The sequence below is a fragment of the Syngnathus leptorhynchus genome, chromosome 22 (genome assembly GCF_054491065.1).
Source record: "Syngnathus leptorhynchus isolate UIUO chromosome 22, UIUO_Slep, whole genome shotgun sequence".
NCBI classification, from domain to species: domain Eukaryota; kingdom Metazoa; phylum Chordata; class Actinopteri; order Syngnathiformes; family Syngnathidae; genus Syngnathus; species Syngnathus leptorhynchus.
The window spans coordinates 4,977,016-4,999,326 of NC_141216.1; the positions used below are offsets into that span (position 1 = coordinate 4,977,016).

The 22,311-nt window shown below is 43.1% G+C and overlaps 2 protein-coding genes across 2 annotated transcripts in view; one reads left to right on the forward strand and one right to left on the reverse strand.

The window, feature by feature from the left end:
- Window positions 1–15,027, forward strand: part of LOC147039574 (bone morphogenetic protein 2-like) — a 120,972-nt gene extending 105,945 nt beyond the window's left edge. Inside the window, exons 12-16 of the mRNA XM_085904836.1 lie at window positions 10,748–12,964; window positions 13,343–13,482; window positions 13,640–13,756; window positions 13,841–14,030; window positions 14,087–15,027. Of these exons, the coding sequence (XP_085760962.1) occupies window positions 12,673–12,964; window positions 13,343–13,482; window positions 13,640–13,756; window positions 13,841–14,030; window positions 14,087–14,502 (1,155 nt within the window). The 5' untranslated portion in view covers window positions 10,748–12,672 and the 3' untranslated portion in view covers window positions 14,503–15,027. The remainder of the gene's footprint in view (window positions 1–10,747; window positions 12,965–13,342; window positions 13,483–13,639; window positions 13,757–13,840; window positions 14,031–14,086) is intronic.
- Window positions 14,808–21,130, reverse strand: LOC147039577 (uncharacterized). The gene has a single exon (XM_085904834.1). The coding sequence runs from the start codon at window positions 21,128–21,130 to the stop codon at window positions 15,605–15,607; it is 5,526 nt and encodes a 1,841-aa protein (XP_085760960.1). The 3' UTR covers window positions 14,808–15,604.
- Between the last annotated feature and the right edge of the window lie 1,181 nt (window positions 21,131–22,311).

Genomic DNA, 22,311 nt, shown 5'->3' on the forward strand with positions numbered 1-22,311 from the left:
ACAATAAAGTAGTAACATGTGGACGGACAAATGAAAGCTCCAAACTCACACCATCTAATTAAAGTCAAAATGTCACATCTGATAAATGTCAGAAAGGTTTACTGTGCGACAGGCCGGGATGTTTCACTCTCCAGATCTGTTTTCATTGACAACAAAATAACGTGTTGAAGGGCTGAAGGAAACCCCGGTGCGTGTCTTTATTGCTTTAACATTTCTGTCTTCCTACTTCTCTGCAACCTGTCTCGGTCAGGTCGTGTTCTGTTTATTTTCCATATTGTTGTTATTCCTGAATCGGCTCCTGCTTACTCTTTTCGATTACCATTGCTTCATTTGTGACTAGCTCCCTGACGTTCATACATTATTATCATTATTATTACCATCAATATATTTGTGGTAGTTTTGTTCCAAATTTGGCCAAAATAGATTTTTTTTTCTTTTGTGTTATGAGCGGATAATCAGAAAACGAAGGTTCGAGGGGAGTCAAAAAATACAACTGGTTCATGAAGCATCTTTGAAGCTTCATTTTGGTGACAAGGGTGGTATTTGTACCGAGCTCATCTGCCATAGAAGCAAAGGTTCCACTAAACAATCTAAAGGCTTGTTATCCTTCTGTTTAGGCGTGGCTGTGGTGGTATTCGTGTTTGTGTGTGATTTGGACACGCGTGAAAACCACTGAGCTCTAATAACCTTGCTGCAAGAGAGTCTAAAGTATTTGGTCCAAAGTTGGGCTCTGGTTTCAGAGCGTAGAATCTGCTGTAAGCCTCCACAGACGCAGACTAAACACGAGAGCCGACCCTTATTGTTGTTTTGCACTGTTCCAGCCCTCTCTGGGGATTCAGCAGGAACCATAACCCTTTGTTGCTGCGATAAGCAGCCAATGGCCACGAAGCTTACTAATGACCCAGCCAGTCAGCTTGCACCGCAGCCTAATACCGAGCCTTTATACGGTGCCTAACTGGAAAATGATGGAAATTGAACTTTTTGACAGCTCTCGGGTATGCTCGGGTGAAAAATCCTAACTAACTTTGATTGGTTTCCCCGTGCAAAGAGAAAGCGGAGGCACGGGTAATGCATGCGCTACCACAGTTGTAATCAATTCAGCATGTTCACCATGTCCATCCATTGTATTTTAAGACGTTTCACATCACTTACTTTCCAGTTAATACATGACTAGTCACTCCATCATCGTTTTTTTTTTCTTTTTCTTTTCTACCAGTTTGCGTCACGAGCCTCTCTGCGGTTGGAAGCATACACAAGTCGGTCGTAACGGGAAGAAAGGCGTGAGTTTACTGGAAGGGGAGGCCCATTACTGAAAGCATAAAGGTGGATCCACGGATAGGTTGAAGGTCAACTCAACCCGCAGCATATGTTCCGTCGTATTGAACGCTTGTGCGTGCGTTTAAGCTTGTATGAATTTGGATATATTTGGTTTTGGCTCTGGGTTTCCTCGCCATCTTCCACTGGCGTCCACCATGTTTAACTCAATGATTACCCATCATTACCTAGCGCCCCCCCCCCTTTTGTTGCAAGTGAATAATTCCCTCATTCAATCCAATCAATATTTTCTAAAGTCTTGGTATCTGTTGGCGGAGTTTCGATTTCCTAGACATGGATCAATCCAAATTTAAAGTGTAACACCTCCGGCGTCACTCTGAACACAGATGTTATTTATCATGCTAACAGTAAATTCCAGGCGAGATCTTGTGCAGGCTGCTCGGGTTTCTGTCTACGTCGCGTGTGGTCGCTTGTCTCGATCCTCTCTAATACAGTACGCTATCCCGCGGGATCGGGTTGCATACGTCTTTGCGCAAGCCAATGAACAAGCTTCGATATGAAACACACGTGCATTCTTGATCCCCTGCTTTAAGTCACATTACGGCTCATTTAGGTCAAGAAAACGTCGACGGGGTGAACCTAGATGTCTGCTACCAAATGTAGTAGGCGGAGCATCAAAATAGATGGTTAGCATGTGTTTTAAATTTCATTTGTAAAGTATTAAATTGTCCATTACAGTAAAGTATCGGATTACAAGATGCCAAAAAAAAAATATACTAGACACGCCCACTTTTTCCCCAGCTCCAAATTACGCTATTTAATAAACCATTGCAGTGCTTCATATCTTTTAACTACACGCTCATGGCGTCTGTAAAAGAATATTATTGCCACTGAAAGTAATGAGGAAAAGCGAGACGAGCACCGCCGCTAAAACACCCGGCCCGACGTTGTGAGAAGTTCCATGCCGTGACGTGACCTCCCCTTAAAAACGGCGGGGAGGTTTCACTGAACGGCTCACCATTAAAATTCACGACGGCAAGCTCAAGCGTATTGCTGCGGTGGAGAAGCTTTGACACTGTCTGTAATCTCTCAACACATATTTGCCAGAATTTCCACAAATTTCAGACCTTCCATTTTATAGTTAATTTGTTTCAAACACTCGAGAAGAAATCGTCAAAAGTCAAGTTGAAGTGACCGCACGCCATCATTTCCTCCGAAAGGGAGCTCGGTAGGAATATATTGTGTGACCTTTGGCTCGATGCGTGATGATTTATTTGTCTGAATATGAAAGTAGTCATGTTATTTTACTTGAGTGGCTTGTTTCTTCAAAATCAAGGTGAAGTCACCACTTTTCAAGTGATGTTTTTTACCCAGCGCTTTTATTTGACTGCTGTTTTTTTTGCGCCTGATTTATGTAAAGGACCTATGTTTTTATGCGTTTTCCATGACTGCGTGTTATGATTATTACTATTGCAATCTAAACATCCATCACCATCTCCTCCTTGACTCTAACCAGAGCTCGCAGCAAAGGACGCGTGACTAAACAGACGAGAGCCCAAAGCTCGCCGCTAATGCGTGGACCTTATTTACATGAGATGGCCATTAAAGATCAGACTGTGTGTCAGCCTTTTCTCATGCTGCCCTTCAAAAAAAAGCTACATTGTTACACCCTGGCTCAGATCTTTCAATGCTACTACTTTGTCGGGTTAAGCGCTACACCGGCGGCGGACTACTTTTGTCCGAGTGTCAATGCCACTGAGTCTTTCATATTGCGATGCTTTGACATGACATATGGCGCTTAAGTGATGTCACCGGTGTCCTTGTGTGTGTGTCTGAGAAAGAGTAGCAAGGCCCATTACCACGCAGTAATGGGAGGGGATATTGGTGGTGTATAGACGTAATTACCTCGAGCTAACATAGAGCTCAGGCGACGTGGCGCCTCCAACACAAATATGAACAGCAGAGCATAGATACCACTTTGTCCTCCTTTAGCGCTTGACCAACCAGAGAAAGTTCAACAAGGCTCGCGTGTGTGATTGTGCGCAGCGGCGGGTACTGGCTGCTTGGTTGGATGTGAAGCATGAATAGAAATGTTCAAATCAGAATTTTTATGTATGTTCCCGATTTGTGTCATCCGCAGGTCACATGAGGACATTTCGGGTCGAATGACCTCACAAGCTTGTATCTCGCAGGGCCACAAATGCATGACTGTGCATATGAAGCTTTTTTGTTTTGTTTTAAGTCACTCCCTCATTAAAACAAGGCTTCTCGTTTCAGAGGGGAAAGGTTAGCAAAACCAAGTGACCTTGCGTTTCCTTGAAGACCTGTGTTTACATAAACGTATTCATACTGCGTTCATGTATGGAGCAAAAGACCGCAAAGCTACCCAGCAGGCATTATCAATCATATGATTTGGGCATGTGTGCCTTTTTAAATAGCCAATTATTTCCCTCAAGCTTTTGAATTTAAATTTCGATGGTTATGAGCAATAAATATTTATTTCGGGAAAATCCTCGCGTCTCTATTGCGTATTTAGATAGCGCCACACGCGCTGTGTGTTCTAATCACACTCTATTCCGAGGCATGTTTTCCTTTTTCCTTATGTTGCTGCTGTGTTCCTCTCTGTTGTCATAGAGAGAGAGAGCAGGAGCTTGGTGGATAAATGGTTCCCACATGTTTGAATATTACTGTTCATTAGCTGTGTCTGCATGTGTGTGTGTGCGCGCAAATGTATGTGTGTCAGAAAGTCGTGATTAATTATTCCTATCCGCTAAGTTCTGGAAACAGCAAAGTTCAGAGCAGGTCTCTAATTGTCATAAAGCGACTTTGTTTGTTTGCACTGCTCAAGTGGACCTCACCAGGCGTGCGCGCAGATGTGTTTGTGCACGTGCGCTTGTTTGTGTGGCACTTGTTGCTTTATTGCCTCTTTTGTTATAGTCTTGCCTCTGTTCCCTTATAAGACGCTGGGTAAATAAGTCAAATAATAAAAAAGAAAATAATGGGAAGACATCTGCCTGTATTTTGGCCTTACATTAGAGTTTCTAATCCATAGTACAGTGTAGCTAACAAAACTTTGATCCAACTGAAATTTTGACTACCGGGTTCTTCCCAAAACATAAATATTGCTTCGAATCGTTTCCTGGCCACGATTGTGGTCAAACCTCCCCCCCCCCCCCTTCATTGCCTCTGGCTGACCGCTAGCTTTGACCCCGAGCACCAGCAACGGGTCTGCTTCCCTTCTCCCCGGCACATCGTAAACATTGACAACAGCTCCTAACTAGCGACTAATCGCCGGCCCGCGCTGGTGAGGAACGGGAAGCCTTAATGAAAACTTTCCCATGAACGGCCGACCGGATGAGGCACCTGTTAATGAAGACGTGATGTCACTCTGTTGCCACTGCTACTGGTCCAATTAGTAAACAGAAGTGTTTCCCTTCCCTGTTTTTTTTTTTTGTTTTTTTTGAGGGCCACCAATAAGACTTACTTGTGTGTTAATGTTGATGAGGGGCTACAAAAGCCACCAAATGACCAACAAGCTCTTCACACACATTGTTCCAGGTTCACTAGTAGTTCACGGCTCGCTGTTCGTAAAGCTAAATCAACCAATATAATCTCAGAAAGTGCGTTTTAGGTAAAGCAGTAAAACACGCCTCCATTCGCCACCCCAATCAGCCGATTTAATCAGTCCCGCCTATAGCGTCATCTAATCCCTAAAAAAGCCCGTGAGAGAAAGGCGGCCCTCATTCTTAATTTCACCCAAGTGGTTTTCGTCGGGCGCCTGGTCCAATTTAAACTTTATGTGGCCCCAACACGTCTGAGAACAATGTGGATGTCCTTGGGGAGCAACTATGGTGACAAATAAGGGCCAAATAGGTTTGCTGTCGCTGGATTTAAAGTGGCTAATCCCTCAAAGTTTTATGAGCTCTGCAAAGTTCGTAAACCAGAAATCAGAAAGGAATTATTTTCACCCCTATTAGTTTGTTCTTAAGGCAGGTCACACACAAATTAAGTCATTTTTATTCCTTTTTTTTTATATTTTAGAGATGATAAATGAAGACCCCTGAAACACTTTTTGCCCCGCAACACGTTGGTTTTGCGTCATTGCATTTGATTTCTTTTATTTTTATCAGATTGGAGATTAGAGTCAGCGTACATAACATGACCTCAGTGTTTGTTTTTATTTATTTATTTTTTTTTTAAGAATGTCCCAGCCAAGTTTTCTTCTGTTAGGGTGTCCTGGGAGTCCTGTCATAGTTCCAGCCCCATTATTTGTTGCTCATAAACCCCGAATTGCGTTTTAGTCCCTAACAAATAAGCACAGATTATTTACATCAGATCTGGAGCTTTTTTTTTTTTTTTTTTTTTGCCACAACCCCGCCCCCACATCTCCTTTCCTATCATGGCCATTTTACAAGAGGAGCTGTATTTCATTGTCTGTTATTTCAGCTTGGTGCTAAAAGGATTTCACAGGAAGTGAGAGTCAAACTGAGACAGTTGCTGACACACTTAAATCCCACAAACCTCCCACCATTAGCTTTCTAGCCGATTTTCTTCTCTCACTTCCATTAGTCAGTCCCGCCGCTGTGTAGAATTAGACTCGCACGTGTCATAAGTTGCAAAACGTAATTGAAGGTCCACTGTGTTGATATTTGATCTTAAATCCATTTTATTTTGTAATGTCATTTCTGGACTACTTCTGCAAATACGAGCTCGTTGTTTTTATTCTGCATAGCAACGTCAAGATGTTCTGAATTAAACAAAGGTCTTCTTTCCCCTTCAGCAACTGGACTCGGCTTTGGCTCACGCTTGGACTTCTTGTAACCCCGAAAGAGATCAGAGCGGAGCCGCCGGGGCAGTTTTTGGAGGACGGATTGTGTTCGCAATAGCTGTCAAGTATCTCCTTATAGCTACAAATCATATTTTCGGCTTCTGCTTCCTGTTTCTTTTACAGTATTAAATATGATCCCATATTTATTGAATCCAGTATGGATCAAAATTGCACATAGTCATTTCTGAGTTTCAGTGTTGCTCAACTGTTTTTTTTTCATTAGTTTATCCCTCAAATAATTTTCGAGCCAGGAAATCTGATTGTGCAACGGTTCTTTCTGGTCGTAATTATCATAACAAACCATGATTGATCCGAAATGCAGTTGTTTGCCAATTCATTTGCAGCATAAATAAGGATCAAGCTTTTGTTTTCCTATCTATCGGATTGAAATTTCCAGCAAGCACGAATCTGACGCAATTGACGGACTTTCGCTCTGCTCTCTGTTACCACGGTAGTGTAGAGGCCTGGACAGCACATGTTTGCGATAGTATCAGTTAAGTCACGGATCAGGACCTGGCCTGGCCCGCTTATGTCACACCATAACAAGGCCAATTTAGACAAACAAAATGAGGTCGATTCAACACGGCCATTTTCTATTTATGCATGATTAGACTAATTTGTGGCCAAGCCAGATTTTTAGGGTGTGTGGGTTCAGATCTAAATGTGCTCCATTTGCCACAGTGGCACAGTAATGTAATCGCTGGAGCGTGTACAACATTTCTCAGCGCCACCAGGTTCTCCAGTGTCCGTAATCTTGAAGTCATTTTGGCCGGAGGAGCGACCGTTGCCACACTGCTCCCTGTGTGTTGTCCAATCGCTAGCAGCTGTAAGCAGCAGCATCCTGCCAGCTTAGTCATGCGCTGACAATACCCAGGCATGATGGGGCGAGTGGTTAGCACATCTGCCTCAGAGGTTCTGGGTTAATAATTGCCAACAAAGCAGTTTTTTTCTCCCCTAAATTGGACTCTTTAACTCACTTCAACCTAGTTCCTTGAGGCAAATACACTACAAGAGTGCGGCAAAGCACTATTTGTGCTGTGTGTCTGTAGCAGCTGCTTGGATGATAACAGTAGCAAGTGATGACAGGGCACTCTGGTTTAATTAAAGAGGTCGTGCAAAAAAAAAAAAAAAAAAATAACAACTCCGTGGCACTGCAGCTGCAAGGTTCACCTGCACATACACACCTTCAGAGAAGTATCATTGATAACTTGCTGACTCGGGCAAACTGCACCTCAGAAGTTGCATTAACTGGGACTTCCCCATATTTTGGAACTGCGTACAGAAGGAATTACAGCCAAGTCGTCAAAGATAGACTTCCTCCCAAAACACGCTCATCTATTCCCGAATGCCAGTAGGTTAACAATACAAATGGAACGTTTCGCCAAAAATTCTTTATTAGTTGACCTCTGCTGACCCTTATCTAATAGTTCATAGCATTGGTGTGAGCTCGCAATAAAAACCTGCAGCTACCTCAGATGACACATAGGTATTGAGTGGGAGGTCAACAAATAATATCCTTCATTACAAGTGGCTGCGAATAGAAAGAAAACACTATTCTTTTATTTCTGTATCGAGGCCAATCTTGTATATTTGCTTGTCAATCAAGACCCTGTAAACAAGTGTGCTGAGGGTCTTGTTTAACTTATATGTGATACTTTACTGCCCCCTATCCGGACTGATTGATGCCTGCAGGAGGACGTTGTTGGTCAAAGAGCGCAATGGTAGCTTTTGTGTAAGCTTTATTATTATTATTATTATTATTGTTATTTGACAGTTAAAAATGGTGTTAATGTTGCTGCACAGTAAATATAGAGGTCTTGAAATGACAAATATTGGGCAGTGAACAGGTTTGACGCAAGCGTGCAGTTGCCGATATTGTTTTTTGATAGTTTTATATTGATGGGCTAGCAGTATTTTATATGCAAATATTACTATAGTTATAATTGATGACTGGGTTAGTGTAACATAAACCCTTTACATGTATTGTGATTGTGACCGTTTTATTCCTATTATTTCCTACGAAATCAGTATTTTCAAATGAGATGTCGAACGGCGTCCTGGATCGGATTTACTCCGAGTTTAGAGGTTCCACTGTGTAGAACTTTATGACCACACATTAGAGAGCATCCTGGGGGGGCTGCAGCTAAGGGGGGAATTGGAAATCTCACAAGTTCAGTCCAATTCCTTAAGCACAAATGAAACAATGCTGGCTGTAATTTGTTGCATCTGCTACTTGTTGGCCCTTAACACCTCTCGCTCGCTCTCTCACTCAAGTGCATCACTGAAGCAAATAGAAAGCAGAAAGAATCGCCTCGATGACCTTATTTGATATTTTGAAAGGTGTTGCATTGGAGGTGATAAAGTCTACGCCGCAATCTGAGCGCTCATAAACATTCCGCCATCATAATGGCCCATTTAAAAAAAAAAAAGAAAAAAAAAAAGCAGTAGCTGCTCCAAAGCCAAGCGTGTATAAAAAGTAGACGTTGGCTTTTATTTTTCACTCAATAATGAAACTTAATTACATGTTGGCCAAGCGGTTATCAGCTTCTTCTCAAAAGCATTTTAGCACTTATTATAAAACAATCCTTCTAGATATGAGCGTGGACACATATGTGACCTTTGACCTCCGTGCAAGCAATTGAGATTCTTATGCATAAATGAGGCTTGTCTTGAATTATTCTTGGGAGTCTTTGCAAAGAATATATGAAACCTTGACTTTGTGCGTGTACTTATAGTCTGCGAAACCACAATGACTCAAAGGGCCCTTGGAGCTTTGTGATATTTGAAGTACACTTTAGAAGATGTTTCTGAAACCAGACAGTGGGAGAAGGTGATGAGGATAAAAGAGCGTGGAGTGTATCTGGCGTGTATAAACGGCCCACCATTAGACACTACAATAGAGAAAGGAGAGTAGGGTGACGATGAAAAATGGATGCGTGCAGTGGATGAATTCCATATGCTGCTCTCTCGTCTCAGACGGGAGCCTCGGATCGGATTACTCCTTGTCTGAAAGCGGCGATTCCTCATGCTTCTGCTGCAAAGTACTAAAAAAAAAAAAAAAAAGTCTAAAATTTTCATTTGTGAACAGGTGTAATTAAAGCTCAAAGCAATGTATTTTCAACCAAAATACAAAAAGGAAAATTGAAGCAGATAGGCCCGGCCGGCTCCAGTTTCTCCTCGCATCGTTTAGCATCAACATTTTTCCTCGCGGTGACCAGTTTATGCAAATAAAGACCACAAAAAGGGGTAGCAGGAGATGTGCGATGCAGATAAGAAACCTCAGCAATAATGGGCTGCAAGCGTGACTTCAAATCATCTAGAAGCATTCATAAACACGTCATATGATTTGATGTTTAATTGTGCATTTGCAGAACACCTGAAGTCACAGAAGCCTTTAGTTTTTTGGAACATGTAACCTTTTTGTGCCTCAAAAATTATTTCAAAAGAAAATATATATATTTAATTATAAAATGTAACAAACTTATCTTCGAAACATGACATTTGACGTGAATAAACACAAGAGGGCGGCAAATAATGCAACTACTTTGCAAATTCAACGGAAAGTCATAAGTGTCTCATTTTGGGCTTATTGTCATTCATCAACAGAGAATATTGCAGTTGGGAAGAGTCCTAAATTAAATTCTAATTACACTTGAGTGAGGGGAGTCAAATTAGACAAACGTGCATTTATACGTGAATGGATTTCTATGGACGAAACCACACACAAACACGCACAACCATTAAGCAGACCATGCAGGTGGCCCTCAGCATAACAAACAAGCTAATTACAAGCAGGCCAACGTCATATGTCACTTTGTGCCGCAAAATATTGGATAATAACGAGGCCAGAGTCAGAAGGGAAACAAGTATGTTTCGCCGATTATGAATATCACCGAAACCGCAGCAAGTTGCCAGATGAAGTAGCGTCTGGCAGACTTAATAACGCAAAGGTGAGGTGTACTCGTGCAGCGCGCTGTGCGTACATGTGCCGGGGGAAGAAAAAGAAAGTCAGCGCTGGGTCGTGAGCACATATAATTTAGCTGACTCTGGAGCTTGAACCAAAACTAAATAGTCTTTTGATGCCTTTCCAAAATAAAGCTTGACCGACATGAAATCTTGCACAGATATATTGGCTAAGCAACATCAACACGGTATTTCGAATTAGAACGATTTAATTGTATTTAAATTGCGCACGACTAGACTAAATAAGCAAATATTTCACATGGGCACTTTTAGAATTATTTTTAGGGAATATACACACTTTGCAACTTTACAACTGCTATTTCTTGGCATCCATTCGAATGCATAGTGCCGGTGTGCCTAATGTTGTGGCCATATTTTTGATCGCTAAACAAGTAATAATAATTAAGAAAATTAAAAAAATAGTAATTATAATAATAATAATAATAATAATTTAATAGAATATTTAAGGGAGGAAAAAATAGTAATTATAACAACAAAAAAATAAAAATAATAATTTAATAGAATATTTAAGGGAGAATAAATCTCCAAACTCCAAAACTGAACATGTTTGCAGTAAGTGGCAGTAGGGGAGGGGGGTCACCATTTTAAATGTCACATTGAAAGTCATGTCATGTGGTTCCACTTTGACTGTGATTGTATTCCTCTTCATTATTCATTCAGAGATCGCAGCGGCAACAGCAACGGCAGCGGCCTCCAGCACTTGTGGCAAAATCCCTTCCATGTGTGTCTAATTGCCTCAGTACAGGTATTTAACACAAGGTGAGGTCATTAACACATGCACACACTTGTCAGATGTGAATCCAGGTGGCCCTTGGCTGATAGTGCACAACCAAAATGAATGTGACAACCCTCCTCCAAAATATTGATCACGTATGGTTGTGAGGTTCAGGATTTGAATCTCAGCAATCAAGTATTGAACCAATCCAAAAAAAAATACTGTAGGGAGAAGGTCAAATTGTTAAGTACTGCTGATTGGACTAAAATATGTAATGATGGACTTGATAAATAAGTAGGTCCCATGAAAGCATCAGGCAGGTAGGAAGAACATTCATTTTTACACACTGCGGTTTGTGAAAGGCCATATCCAGGTCAATGGCGCTACCTGGTGTTCAATTGTGAAACCTACAATAGAGGGAGCAGTTTGTGATGAGAACTGTCAAAAGAAGAAAAAATGCTGAGATTTTGTGTCCAACATTACTGCATTGAAAGACGTGCAGTACCTGCAGGCATGACTTTTGCGTATATACAACGTGACATTGACGTCACAGGGCTTCTGTTGTCATGTATCTGTGTTTTGCACACGGTTCATGGTAAACATGCTTGCACCACAGGAATGACAAGACTCAAATCTGACCCTATTTCAGGATATGTGTATTTCCTTGACGCACTTTCTCACGTCTTTGACTTTTTCACATTAAATTCAATCAATACGGACCCTTATGTTATCTTAAATTATGACCGTAGAATGGATCCTATCTTATCTGACAGGGCCCATTCAATATGAAGGGCCTAAAAATGAGTAACGGGTTCAACAAATACAAGTCATTCCTCTGTCATCAAATGAACAATAGGGGGGGGAAAGAGCTTTTGATCAACCTGATGGTCTTGAGAATTTGATCCCCCTGTATTCCATGCGATTGATTGATTGATTGATAGGAGATCATATCGGATTAATGCTCATGCCGGGGGGTCATGAGCGTCACGCTCTATCACTGTCCAAACAAAACCAGGGGCCGAGGGGGACGTCGGGGGCGAGGTGACCAATGTGTGCGCGTTTGGGGGGGCGCATGTGCACGCTAACAATGCGCATCATGTGCGTCATGGCTCTCGCTCTTCGTTTGCTTTCTTGCGACTGGCTTCACACTGATAACAGACGGATGGCTCAAAAAAAAAAACGTGATGATGTAGAAACTTTACTTGGGTTCAACCCTCCTCACCCTGATGATAAATACACAACATGAGGTGCTGTAGCAATGCAAGGTTTTCTGTCATACAGTATTAGTAATTATGGAAATTTTTAAATAGTAACTTATAAAATGGCTGCCTGAATTTATTTTATTTTACATTTATTTTATTTTCAATAGATGTTAAGGGTTTCCTGATGCATTCATTAAATGCAGATATCAGATATATATGTTATTTAAATGACTGATGGGTCGAGCAGCAGCGCATTGGCTCCCTCTATTGGTATATGAAAGAATCACTACTTGAATACAGATCAGTTGTGTTTAACTTTGTTCTCATTATTGTTCCCTAAACTACTGCGTAGTAGCAATACAGCATTGCCTAAAAATGTTCTAATCATATAAATATTTTATCTTTGTCCTAAGAAATATTAATATTAATAAGCCATTAGCCTGGATTCACGGATAAGGCAGCAAATTGTTTGTTATATATTATTTTTTCTCCCACTTTTGACCATTTTCACCTTTCCTTTGTGTTTGCGGGGTGTTTTTGCCCCCACCGTCCATCATCATCAATCAAGGTCCAATCATCCTCTGATGTTAGCTGAATAGTGTCATCAATCGGCACATTAGTGTCCTTATCACACACAGTCGCGCACGCTCAGTCTGCCCTTTGCCAATATGTCAAGAGGAGCGATGCGCCTCTGGCTCGTCCTCGCGCTCCATTTGCGCTGCGTCACAACCGGCAGCAGGGACCCGGTGGGGACCCGGACGGACTCGGACCGTGACAACAAGTTGACGGAAAAGCTCGGCGCTTTGTTCCATTTGAAGGATCTACTCCGCGGCGCCCCACACAGGAAGGCGCCTCAGTTCATGTTGGATCTCTTTAATGCCGTCTCTGCGTCGGACGGGACGAGAAAAAGTCAGAAAGAAATACTGGAGGGGAATGTCGTGAGGAGCTTCGAAGATAAAGGTTGGTAATACTTTGAAGAACATTTCTGTTCACTTTCTGACGTTCAACAGCGCCTAGACAAATTATACATCCGAGTGCGTAATTGTTTTCCAAATGCGCAATTGCTCACTTGTGCGCTCTCTAATGGGCGGTGATCAATTTAATCTACTGAAATGCATTTTCAGGTATCTGAGTTTTTACTTTTAATCCCTACATTTCAATACAGCTAGCTGTACCTTTTTGATTGTTTGATTCAGATCTTGCACAGGAAACACAGGATAATTTCGTGCAGTGTTTGAATTTTTCTCCAATATTTGCTAAACATGGTCGATAAATGTACCCATTAAAACAATTTAGCCTTAATAAGTAGTTTAACCAAAGTTGTATTTGATGTTTCAGATCATGATGGCGAGAGGTTTCACTTTTTCAACCTGTCTTCTTTTGGAAGAGAAGAGAGGATGATTAAGGCTGAATTCCGTTGGTTTCGAAAGAAACAGAAACATTTCCTGGAAAAGTCATACACGCTGCATTTTTATAAGGTATATGATCTCCATTATGTAATGACAGCAGATTGTTGCTTTTCAAAATTCACAGCAGGATACAGATACTTTTTTTCACGTAAAACCTAAACATGGGCTCAAAATTGCCATCCGTCAACTTGGTAATTATATATCACAAATTCTCGTTCCCATCCAGGTGGATTTGTATGAAGTGCTGGATAGTCAAGTGAAACCTTGGCGAGGAAACCTCATCACCTCCAGACTCGTTCCTCTTTACACTCAGGGATGGGAAGTCTTCAATGTCACACAAACAGTTGGTGTTGTTCGTTTTCCACCATCACCATTCCTAAAACAAAATATGAATAAAAGCCAAATCAGCTCTTTTTTTTGTTGCAAGGTGTCCAAGTGGATCTGTAACAGCCAAGATAACAATGGCATCCTGGTGGTGACCACGCTCCCATCTGGGACTTGGATGGACTCTGTGGTTACGTCATCCAAGCTGCGTGGAGAGCCAGTAGGCACTCACGCCTACTTGGTTATCTTCTCTGATGATGGCAGGCCACGAGCAACCAATCAATCATACTTTGGTAAGATAATGGTGAAAAAGCTAAAACAGTCCTGTCATCATGTTCTCTCCATCCAGGACTCTCCCAGTCTTCAGCTGCTGCTGTGGAACTCCATGACCACCCCACTAGGAGGCGACGTGGAGCCTCAGGGCTCTTACCCCGCGGCAATTCCCGATCCTGCCAGAGGGTCTCCCTCTTTGTAGACTTTGAGGAGATAGGCTGGTCGGGCTGGATCATCTCGCCACGGGGTTACAACGCTTACCACTGTAAGGGTTCTTGTCCCTTCCCTTTGGGAGGAAGCCTCCGAGCCACCAATCACGCCACCGTGCGCTCCATTATGCACGCGCTCAAGTTGTCCGCGAATGAAGTCGAGGCACCCTGTTGTGTGCCCGACAAACTTCAGTCCATGAGTTTGTTATATTTTGACGACGAAGAGAATGTGGTTTTGAAACAGTATGACGACATGGTGGCTATGAGCTGCGGCTGCCACTGATGCTCCACAACAACGGGACAAGTGAGATGTTTAAAAATCATATTATTTTACCAATGTTGAATGAGTGATACATTAATTGCCACTGAGAACAGTCATGGGATGTAAATATATCGTAAATACCATGCAAATACGCCCCCTAGCGGCTGATGACATCAAAACATAGTCTCGCCCTTAAATGAAGGGATAATGTTACAATCCTACAATTACTCAAGAAATGGCAAAACGATTTTCCCAGAACGAGGTTTAAAACATTACTGTTTAATTTCAGCATATTTAAAATGTGATTTAAATATTATATTGCTCTCTTTGCACTTTATTTCCAATTAATTAGCTGTGCAGTTTCTCTGTCTTTACATAATCTCACCAGAAGAGGGCTGCATAGACAACACACATTGACACGAGAGTCAAAGCACTGCTTGCCATATTAAATGAGAAATTCCTCATCAGCATGCAAAATGTTTTGATACAAACTCCCGTCACTGCCGTACTTTAATAACACACTGCATTTATAATAAATATTCCACATTTACATTCAAACAATTGTCTTTTTACATATTAAAGCATTGTCAAAATCTCCTTTAAAAAAGAAAGACCATCTCCACTAAATCCTTCAACTCATATTCAGCAGGCCATTCATTTTGTGTGTGTGTGTGTGTGTGTGTGTGTGTGTGTGTGTGTGTGTGTGTGTGTGTGTGTGTGTGTGTGTGTGTGTGTGTGTGTGTGTGTGTGTGTGTACATTCAAGTCTTAAGGCATAAAGGTAAGTAAATAACAATAAGCAGGATCAGCGAGTTAATCTGTGATGATGGAATAGTGGTTGGCACATGAGCTTCAGTTCTAAGTATTTAGTTCAAATCTTGGCTCCAACCTGCTCTGGCTGCCTTCCACATTTAAAAAAACATGCATTGTTTCTAAATTGACTCAAACTCCATCTTCTTGAAGTGGACAAAGATCTGGCATCTGTTGGAATTTGCCATTATAGAGAAGGTCACATGATATTTTGTGCCTGAGAAATCTGTCAATTATATGTTGTTATAAAAAACAGTACTTGTAACCAGAAGAATAAAACAAATAGTGATGTGCAAAATTCTAATTCTTATCCCATCAACTGGGACAGTCCACTTCCTCAGTAGCAAGGAACTCGCCTATTGTGTGTTCATGCTGCCCATAGACAGGCTCCAAATAAGGACGCCCATCCTTGCAATGGATTTGCCTTGAGGTGTCCAAGTGCTGTAGTTCTTCTTGCTCCAGATGGGGTACTTGGACGGTAGTGTTCTGGGCCAGAGGCACTGGGACAAAGCCATGGTAAACCACCAACGGCGTGGATAAAACCTCCATGGAGGACGCCTGAAGAACTGCAGCGTCTGGGGGCTGGACTGGCAGCTGCACGTAGCTTCCCGTCTCAGGATCGAAGAAGGTTTTTGTTTTGACTTGGATAGGCATGTCTACAAAATAATACTGTCCCGAGTCCGGATCCTGAAGGAGCTTCCGTTGAGTCATGGGGATGGACTGCGTGACCATGGCGTGTTCAATGCTGGACTGGCGAGAGAGTTGTCCGGTGCGGCTGGACTGACGGGAGAATGTCGGCAGCTGGGGGGCCTGCAAGCAGTGCGTGTCGATGCTCTGACTCCTTCTCGGCGGTTTCTCTCGACTCATTCTTTCTCTAGCTCGGCCTCGCTGCTGAAACTCATCCATGATGGATCTCTCGATGCGTGTGCTTCTCGGGTCGAGCCTCTCGCTGAGAGACGTCTCGGTGCTGTACCTGCGCCCCACTCTGTCTCCTAAGCATCTGTCGATGCTTTGCGAGCGAGCGTTGGGTACTGGTCTCTCACCAGGTTTGTAAACAGGAACATTCCTGATGAGACCATCACCACTGGTGTGTTTTTGTTCTGGTTTCTCTCGAGGTTGTCTGCCACGACTTCGGCCTCGGTCAGTCGCGAGTCCGTCGTCGAGGTGATTGCCTTCTAGCGACTCGTGGCTCGATCTTCTTGTCCTCTGGCTCATCTCTGCTTTGTTCTGAGGACGTTGGTCGTCGTTGACAACTACGGCGTCATTACTGTTCCCGTCGTGTTTCTGACCTTCTCTGTGGTGCTTTTTCTCGCTACTCCTCGGCACAGATTTGTCACTCTTGTGTTTGCTCGGAGTCGACTTCTGAGCCTCTTCCTTCTTTATCCGTCGGTTCGTCAGCTTCATGGCTTTGAGAACGGCCCGCTCGGATTTGGGTAAGACAGCTGGAGGTTTGGCAAACCCTGAGTGACTGTCGTTAAAACTGCAGGTGGAACCAGAACGCTCGCTAGGAACCTTTGGTACGTCCCGCTCTGTTGGCATTGTCAAAGTCTCCATGGCGAGACTGTCGGGAGGTCCTCCTTCAGGGTCTCTCCTTGACTTCTCCTTTGGCAGAACCAATGGAGGGGACAGTGGTGCTGGTGAGACATTTGGCAAAGTCTCTTTAGACTTGAAGACCTCACTTGTTACTGGAGGACATGTTTCATTTGTCAATGGTGGATTTGAGGTTTCATTGAGAAGATGCAAATCCTCCTCTTCCTTCTCTGAGTTATTCATGAGGCCTCGGGGTGTCCAGGGTTGTATGGTCTTCTTCATCTTCATACTCAAAGTGTTGTCTTTGATTTTAAATAAAGCGGGCATATCCAATGTTGGAGAAAGGATGCTAGATGGGGACATTGGTGTTTGGACATCTTCATCTCGGGATGGGCTCTGACATTCAGTGGCACTTTGTTTACTTTGCTCATGAATCTCTTTCTCTTCTTCAGACTTTACTAGTACTTTGATCATCTCCGAATCACCCTCCAGATCACTGAATGAATAATATTCCATATCTGGCTTGTCTGAATCTTTTTTCATGGGTCCAACAACATGGTCAGGATCTCTCCTGTTGTCCAGCCCAACCTTATCGAGGTTCTCCCAAGAGTGATTCAAGTTCCACTCCCTTTGTGGTGGACTCTCCACGGAAAAGTAGGAAGATTTGGAGGACATGCTGGTGTGGTCGTCAATAGCGACACCATTTACAAGAGGTTCAGGGGATTTTATAGTCTCTGCATCCGTATCAACCTTGTCCTTAGTGGATTTGTCAAGATCTTCTGGCAGGATATGAATTGCTGCAGTGTCTGGTTTTAAAGAGCTCTCGTTGTTTTCGCTTGTGGCCATCTCCATATCTGCTTCTATGTCTGATAACAGAGAATAGCGTTTTTCGCTGTGGCTGTACTTGGAAGGCAAATGTGGGTCACAGGTAACCGCATCATGAATGATTTCTTCATTGGAGCTTTTTGCCAAAGCATCTTTTATGCTTGTTCCATCGCGTGCCATATTTACATCCTCCTGTGCGTCATTTTTATCATCTTTTTTATCGAGATCTTCTTTATCATTTTCACTATTCTCATTTCTTCTGTTTTTACTTCGGGGAGGTATAAAGGGGGTATCTAACAATGTGTTCTTTTCAGGCCAATGAGTGGAATTCATTTCGTGGCCATGCTTGAAGTCCAATCTAGAGGTTGAATTTAAGTCACTGTCAACATTGCTCATAGCAGACAGGGTAGCATTTCTGGAATCTGGTTTCTGGATCCCACCAGGTCTGGGTTCAGTCTGGGAGAGAATCTGTCTCATGTGCTTATGGTCTCTCAAATCCCCCAGTCTTTCTCTGAGGTCTTTCTCTTTTTCTGCGACGTCATTTTGGTCTTCTATAATTGATTCTTTCTCAACATTTTCACTTGCCTGTACCCTTGATCCATAACTTGCATCAGTCCCAATTCCCGCAAATTTGATATTTGCATCCTGATCCTCATTCCTCGTCGTCTGCCGACTCAAGATAACCTCCTCCAGTGCCAATTTGGCCTTGTCGTAATTCTCGTTCACAATTGCTCTGTTTATCAAGACATTGCTGCCCGTCCTTGTCGGGACCTCCTGCTTACTCAGCTCCTTCTCTTTCTTGTCAAATATTTCCTTCTTCGCCAAAGTGTTCCCTCTCATGGATAACATTCCCTTCTTAATGTTCCTTAACTCCCTGGAGATCAAATCATTTTTGGCTCTGGCTTCCTCATCTATGTTAAGACGTCCCACTTTGGGTTCCCGCTCGCATAGTCGGGCCCTCTGGAGCTCTTTGAGAGCATGCAGGTCGTGTATGATGTGCTCGCTGTCTCTCGTATCATCCGTTTCCGTTCTCAAGTTCACCTTTACATCACCTTCATCATCTCCGTGTTCCTCGTCCGTTCCAGAATACCTCTGACATTTGATATAATTGTTCAGTCTGTCTGGGAAGATGTGCTTTAACTTGTCTTCGGAATCTGGGGTCGTTTCCTCCAAGTCACAGTTAGAAATTTCACGACTGAGGCGCGTTTTCTTTTTTTCCATTGAGAGTCGAATATCACGTTTGGTATGTTTTTTCTTTGGAACCGGCGGGGGCTCTTTCTTCACAATGACATTGTTTTCTGATTCACTTTTGACTGGATCGTTTTCCGCCACGATTCTCTTCTCAGTCGTGTCTTTGGAACACACAAGCATCTCGTCTTTGTCCTTAAATTCTCCTTTGTGTGACGTGGCTTTGTCGATGCTCTCGGACGGAGTTGCATGTAGCGCTTTAGTTTTAGTTGCGTTAATGGCATTCTTTGCAGCTCTGATGACATCCATTGTGCTCATGGCTTGGCCCCTGCTTTCCTTTGTTTTCGAACTAACACTCTCTTCTCCAGAGTATTTTTCTCTTAAGGGCATTTTGGTTTGGTTTTCCTGATCATCTTCTGAGGCTTCAAGTAAAGGCGAACGACCACGATTGATGTTAGGTGACAAACTCGATGGTTCTTTGCTCGGATTTGGAAGCGAAAGCTCGTTTGAGTAATCTGTGGACGCAGGAGAGCTGGCTTTCTTGTAAAGGTTAAGTGAAGGATAGCTTTGCTTTTTAGCCGTGTGGCTTTTGTTCCTTTTTGCGTACATGGTTTGCAAGGTTGGGTTTTCTTCACCTAGATTGCCATTACTCACGGCGTCTTTTTTGTTTTGTTGCAGTTTGGATAACAAGTAATCATCAGACGGCGGCCTATCGGCTACGCGCTCGCTAAGACCGTCAGTTTGTGGGTTGGTAGACTCTAAAACTGGACTGCAGAATGTGTGAGCTTCTTTTGAAATCACAGGTGTGCTTAAACCAGATGTGTTGCCCTGTGAATTATTTTGTTGTTTTAGATTCTCTAACAATTCAGATGGGTTGTCATTCCCAGGTACTTCTAAAGTTTTGAATTTCGGTGGACTGTAGCGACTTTTAACCCTCTTTCTGTTGTCTTTGAGGTTGAAGAGGATGCTCGAGGCGAGTGATTTGTAGCCGTCCCTCTTGATGAAAGGTTCAGGTGTCCCTTTGGCCTCCGAGTGAGGTCTGTGGGGAAAGTCCAGCACAGAAGGTGAAAGGACGGCTGAAAGGATTTCCGACGTGTCCGTTGGTTGTCTGGAGGGAATGAGCGGCGTCATCAGCTGGCAGATGCTGAACGGAGTTGACGCCAAAGGCTTGACTTCTTCAACTGCTTTCACCTCTATCGACCTTGTTGTGTTTGGGATGGCTGAAACGTTTTTCTCTGTTTTGGTTGTTGTGCTCTTGTCCTGAGGCTCTTGCTTAAGTGGAACTGTGTTTTTCACACTCCTCCAGGGGACAGTACTTCCATCGGTGATATCTGAGGAGCACCTTTTCTGAGACAGTGCAGCTGAGGGCTTTGGCGGGACCTTGGGTGGTGTCATTGAAGGTTTAGAGGCAACAGGAGGAGGAGGAGGGGGAGGAGGTGTTGGAGAAGGTGGAGGGGGAGGAAGGGACGGGGGAGCAGGTGGAGGAGGAGGTTCACCTGCTTCTTTCGCTACCTTTTCTGTGTGCAGAGTTTCTTTGATATGAGCCTCTGTTAAGTCTTTGTAAAACGGTAGGTCGTACCATTTTGGAGTCATCTCTGCAGAAGCATTCTCATGGCTAAAGCAGAACTGATTCACACCTCCCCATGTCTGAAAAGGGCTAAACTCACTGTGAAGGAAAAAGTTTCTGATGTTTAGCTTCTTAAGCTTGACTGTGGCTTTCCCATTTTTCATTTTAGATGAGCTTCCAGAAAATAAACCTTTGCTCTGCTTGCTTGATGAATCATGTCCGCCCACAAGATGGGTGTGATAATCTGAGGAGAATTCCGACAGTTCTCTTTGGATGCTGCGAAGCGCAGATTTATCCCACGATTCCCCATTGGAGTCTGTCATGTCGCCATTTTTGATCAGCATTCTGTCACAGTTCTCTCCTGTGGTTCTCAGCGCCTTGAGAAACGATGACATGTTCGAGATGTTCTTCTCTTTGTCATTTTTCCTCTGCTTTTTGGATTCCTTCTGGTGAGTTTTTTGGAGCGGCTCTCCTGCCAATGGTTTATGACAGTTGAACGGCGAGTATCCATACAGGAAGTCGTCGTTGTAAACAGCGTCGTCTCCGACGCAGAGACTCCGGAAGGCTCGGTCGGTGAGCGTGCTGACCTCACGGTCGGTCTCGTCCATGAGCAGGTCGGTGAAGCCATTCGGGAAGCGGTGGTGGAGCATGTTGCCCACCCGGTGGCCCATGTGACGCTTTTCCACAGAGCCCTTCACGTCAACAGGCTTCTTCTTCCTGTTTTGCGCCATCGCCCGTCTGGCCAGCTCAGACACGAGCAGATTCCCTCGTCCTCAGGTCGATATCAGGCATGCTGTGGAATGAACCTCCTAAGAAAGAGAATAAAAATAGATCAGATCACAAATTGCAATAAACCTCCATGTTTGTGGCCCAGTAATGTACATGACACGTGCGGGTTTCTGTCAGACACTTCACCATGTCTATTTAAGGCACTCTATAGAGCACCGTAGTCATGTGACCATGCTTCCATTATAAGAAATATACTGTCACCAATTTTCCAGACAAATGAAATCACTTACTTGATCAAATATTTCAGAGGTCAACAGGCAGGTAGACATTGCATTTAGCCTTGTGCGCTCCTTCAGACGCAGCTGCTCTACTGTATCTGGCTTTAGCTATCAGGGTGAGCTCTTAGAATAGCTCATTAACCCATTTATATGTCCCGACCCAGGAGCACTGGTCACTCCGTGGCATATGAATGCACTCTACGACCAGCCGTGTAACCATAGCTTTCCTTATACTACTATGCAGGAATGCCAGATATTCTCTCAGATTATCTTCAGTATCAATCAATTTGACCATTTTGTCATTTCAATACAATTTTCTTTCGTTTGGTTAAACATGCAGTAACATTTATAATATGAATCAAAGCTCATGATTAAACTCAGACAACCCATATTTACTTCTCTTTGATTCTCGTTAAATTCAATGTTTTTTTGAGATTTTTACTGGCCAATGAGCGCTTCCATAACCTGAGACTGTAAGCAGCCGCGGTACTTTCCCAGCATCTGTTTGAGTATTTATACCCGAGGAATGAGACACTGTCCCTCTAATTGCACTGTACACATTGGAGGATGATTTCAAAGTCTTTGACTTGGTTCTACATATCTGCATTTTTAGTTTTGGCACATCCAAAGTAGACCAACCTTCAAATCAACTAATGTCCACTATCCAACTTTAAAATACAAACACGCCATCCCAGTGGTCTCTCACCTCATTTTTCTTTTTCATGTTGCATCAAAGAGTCCGATCTGGAAAATAACGGTACAAATCCTCAGTGCAAAATCCAGTTCAAAAAACGGTCAGCCCTCACAGAGTTATTAGGCCTTCTGTTCCATGTTCAAATACTCTCGGCGTGGCCAGGCTCCTGATAGCGAGCTAAGAATCTACCAAAATAGAAGCGCAAGTCAGT

Coding starts and splice junctions, on each gene's coding strand:
- LOC147039577 (XM_085904834.1), bottom strand. CDS start 21,130: ATGGCGCAAAACAGGAAGAAGAAGCCTGTTGACGTGAAGGGCTCTGTG.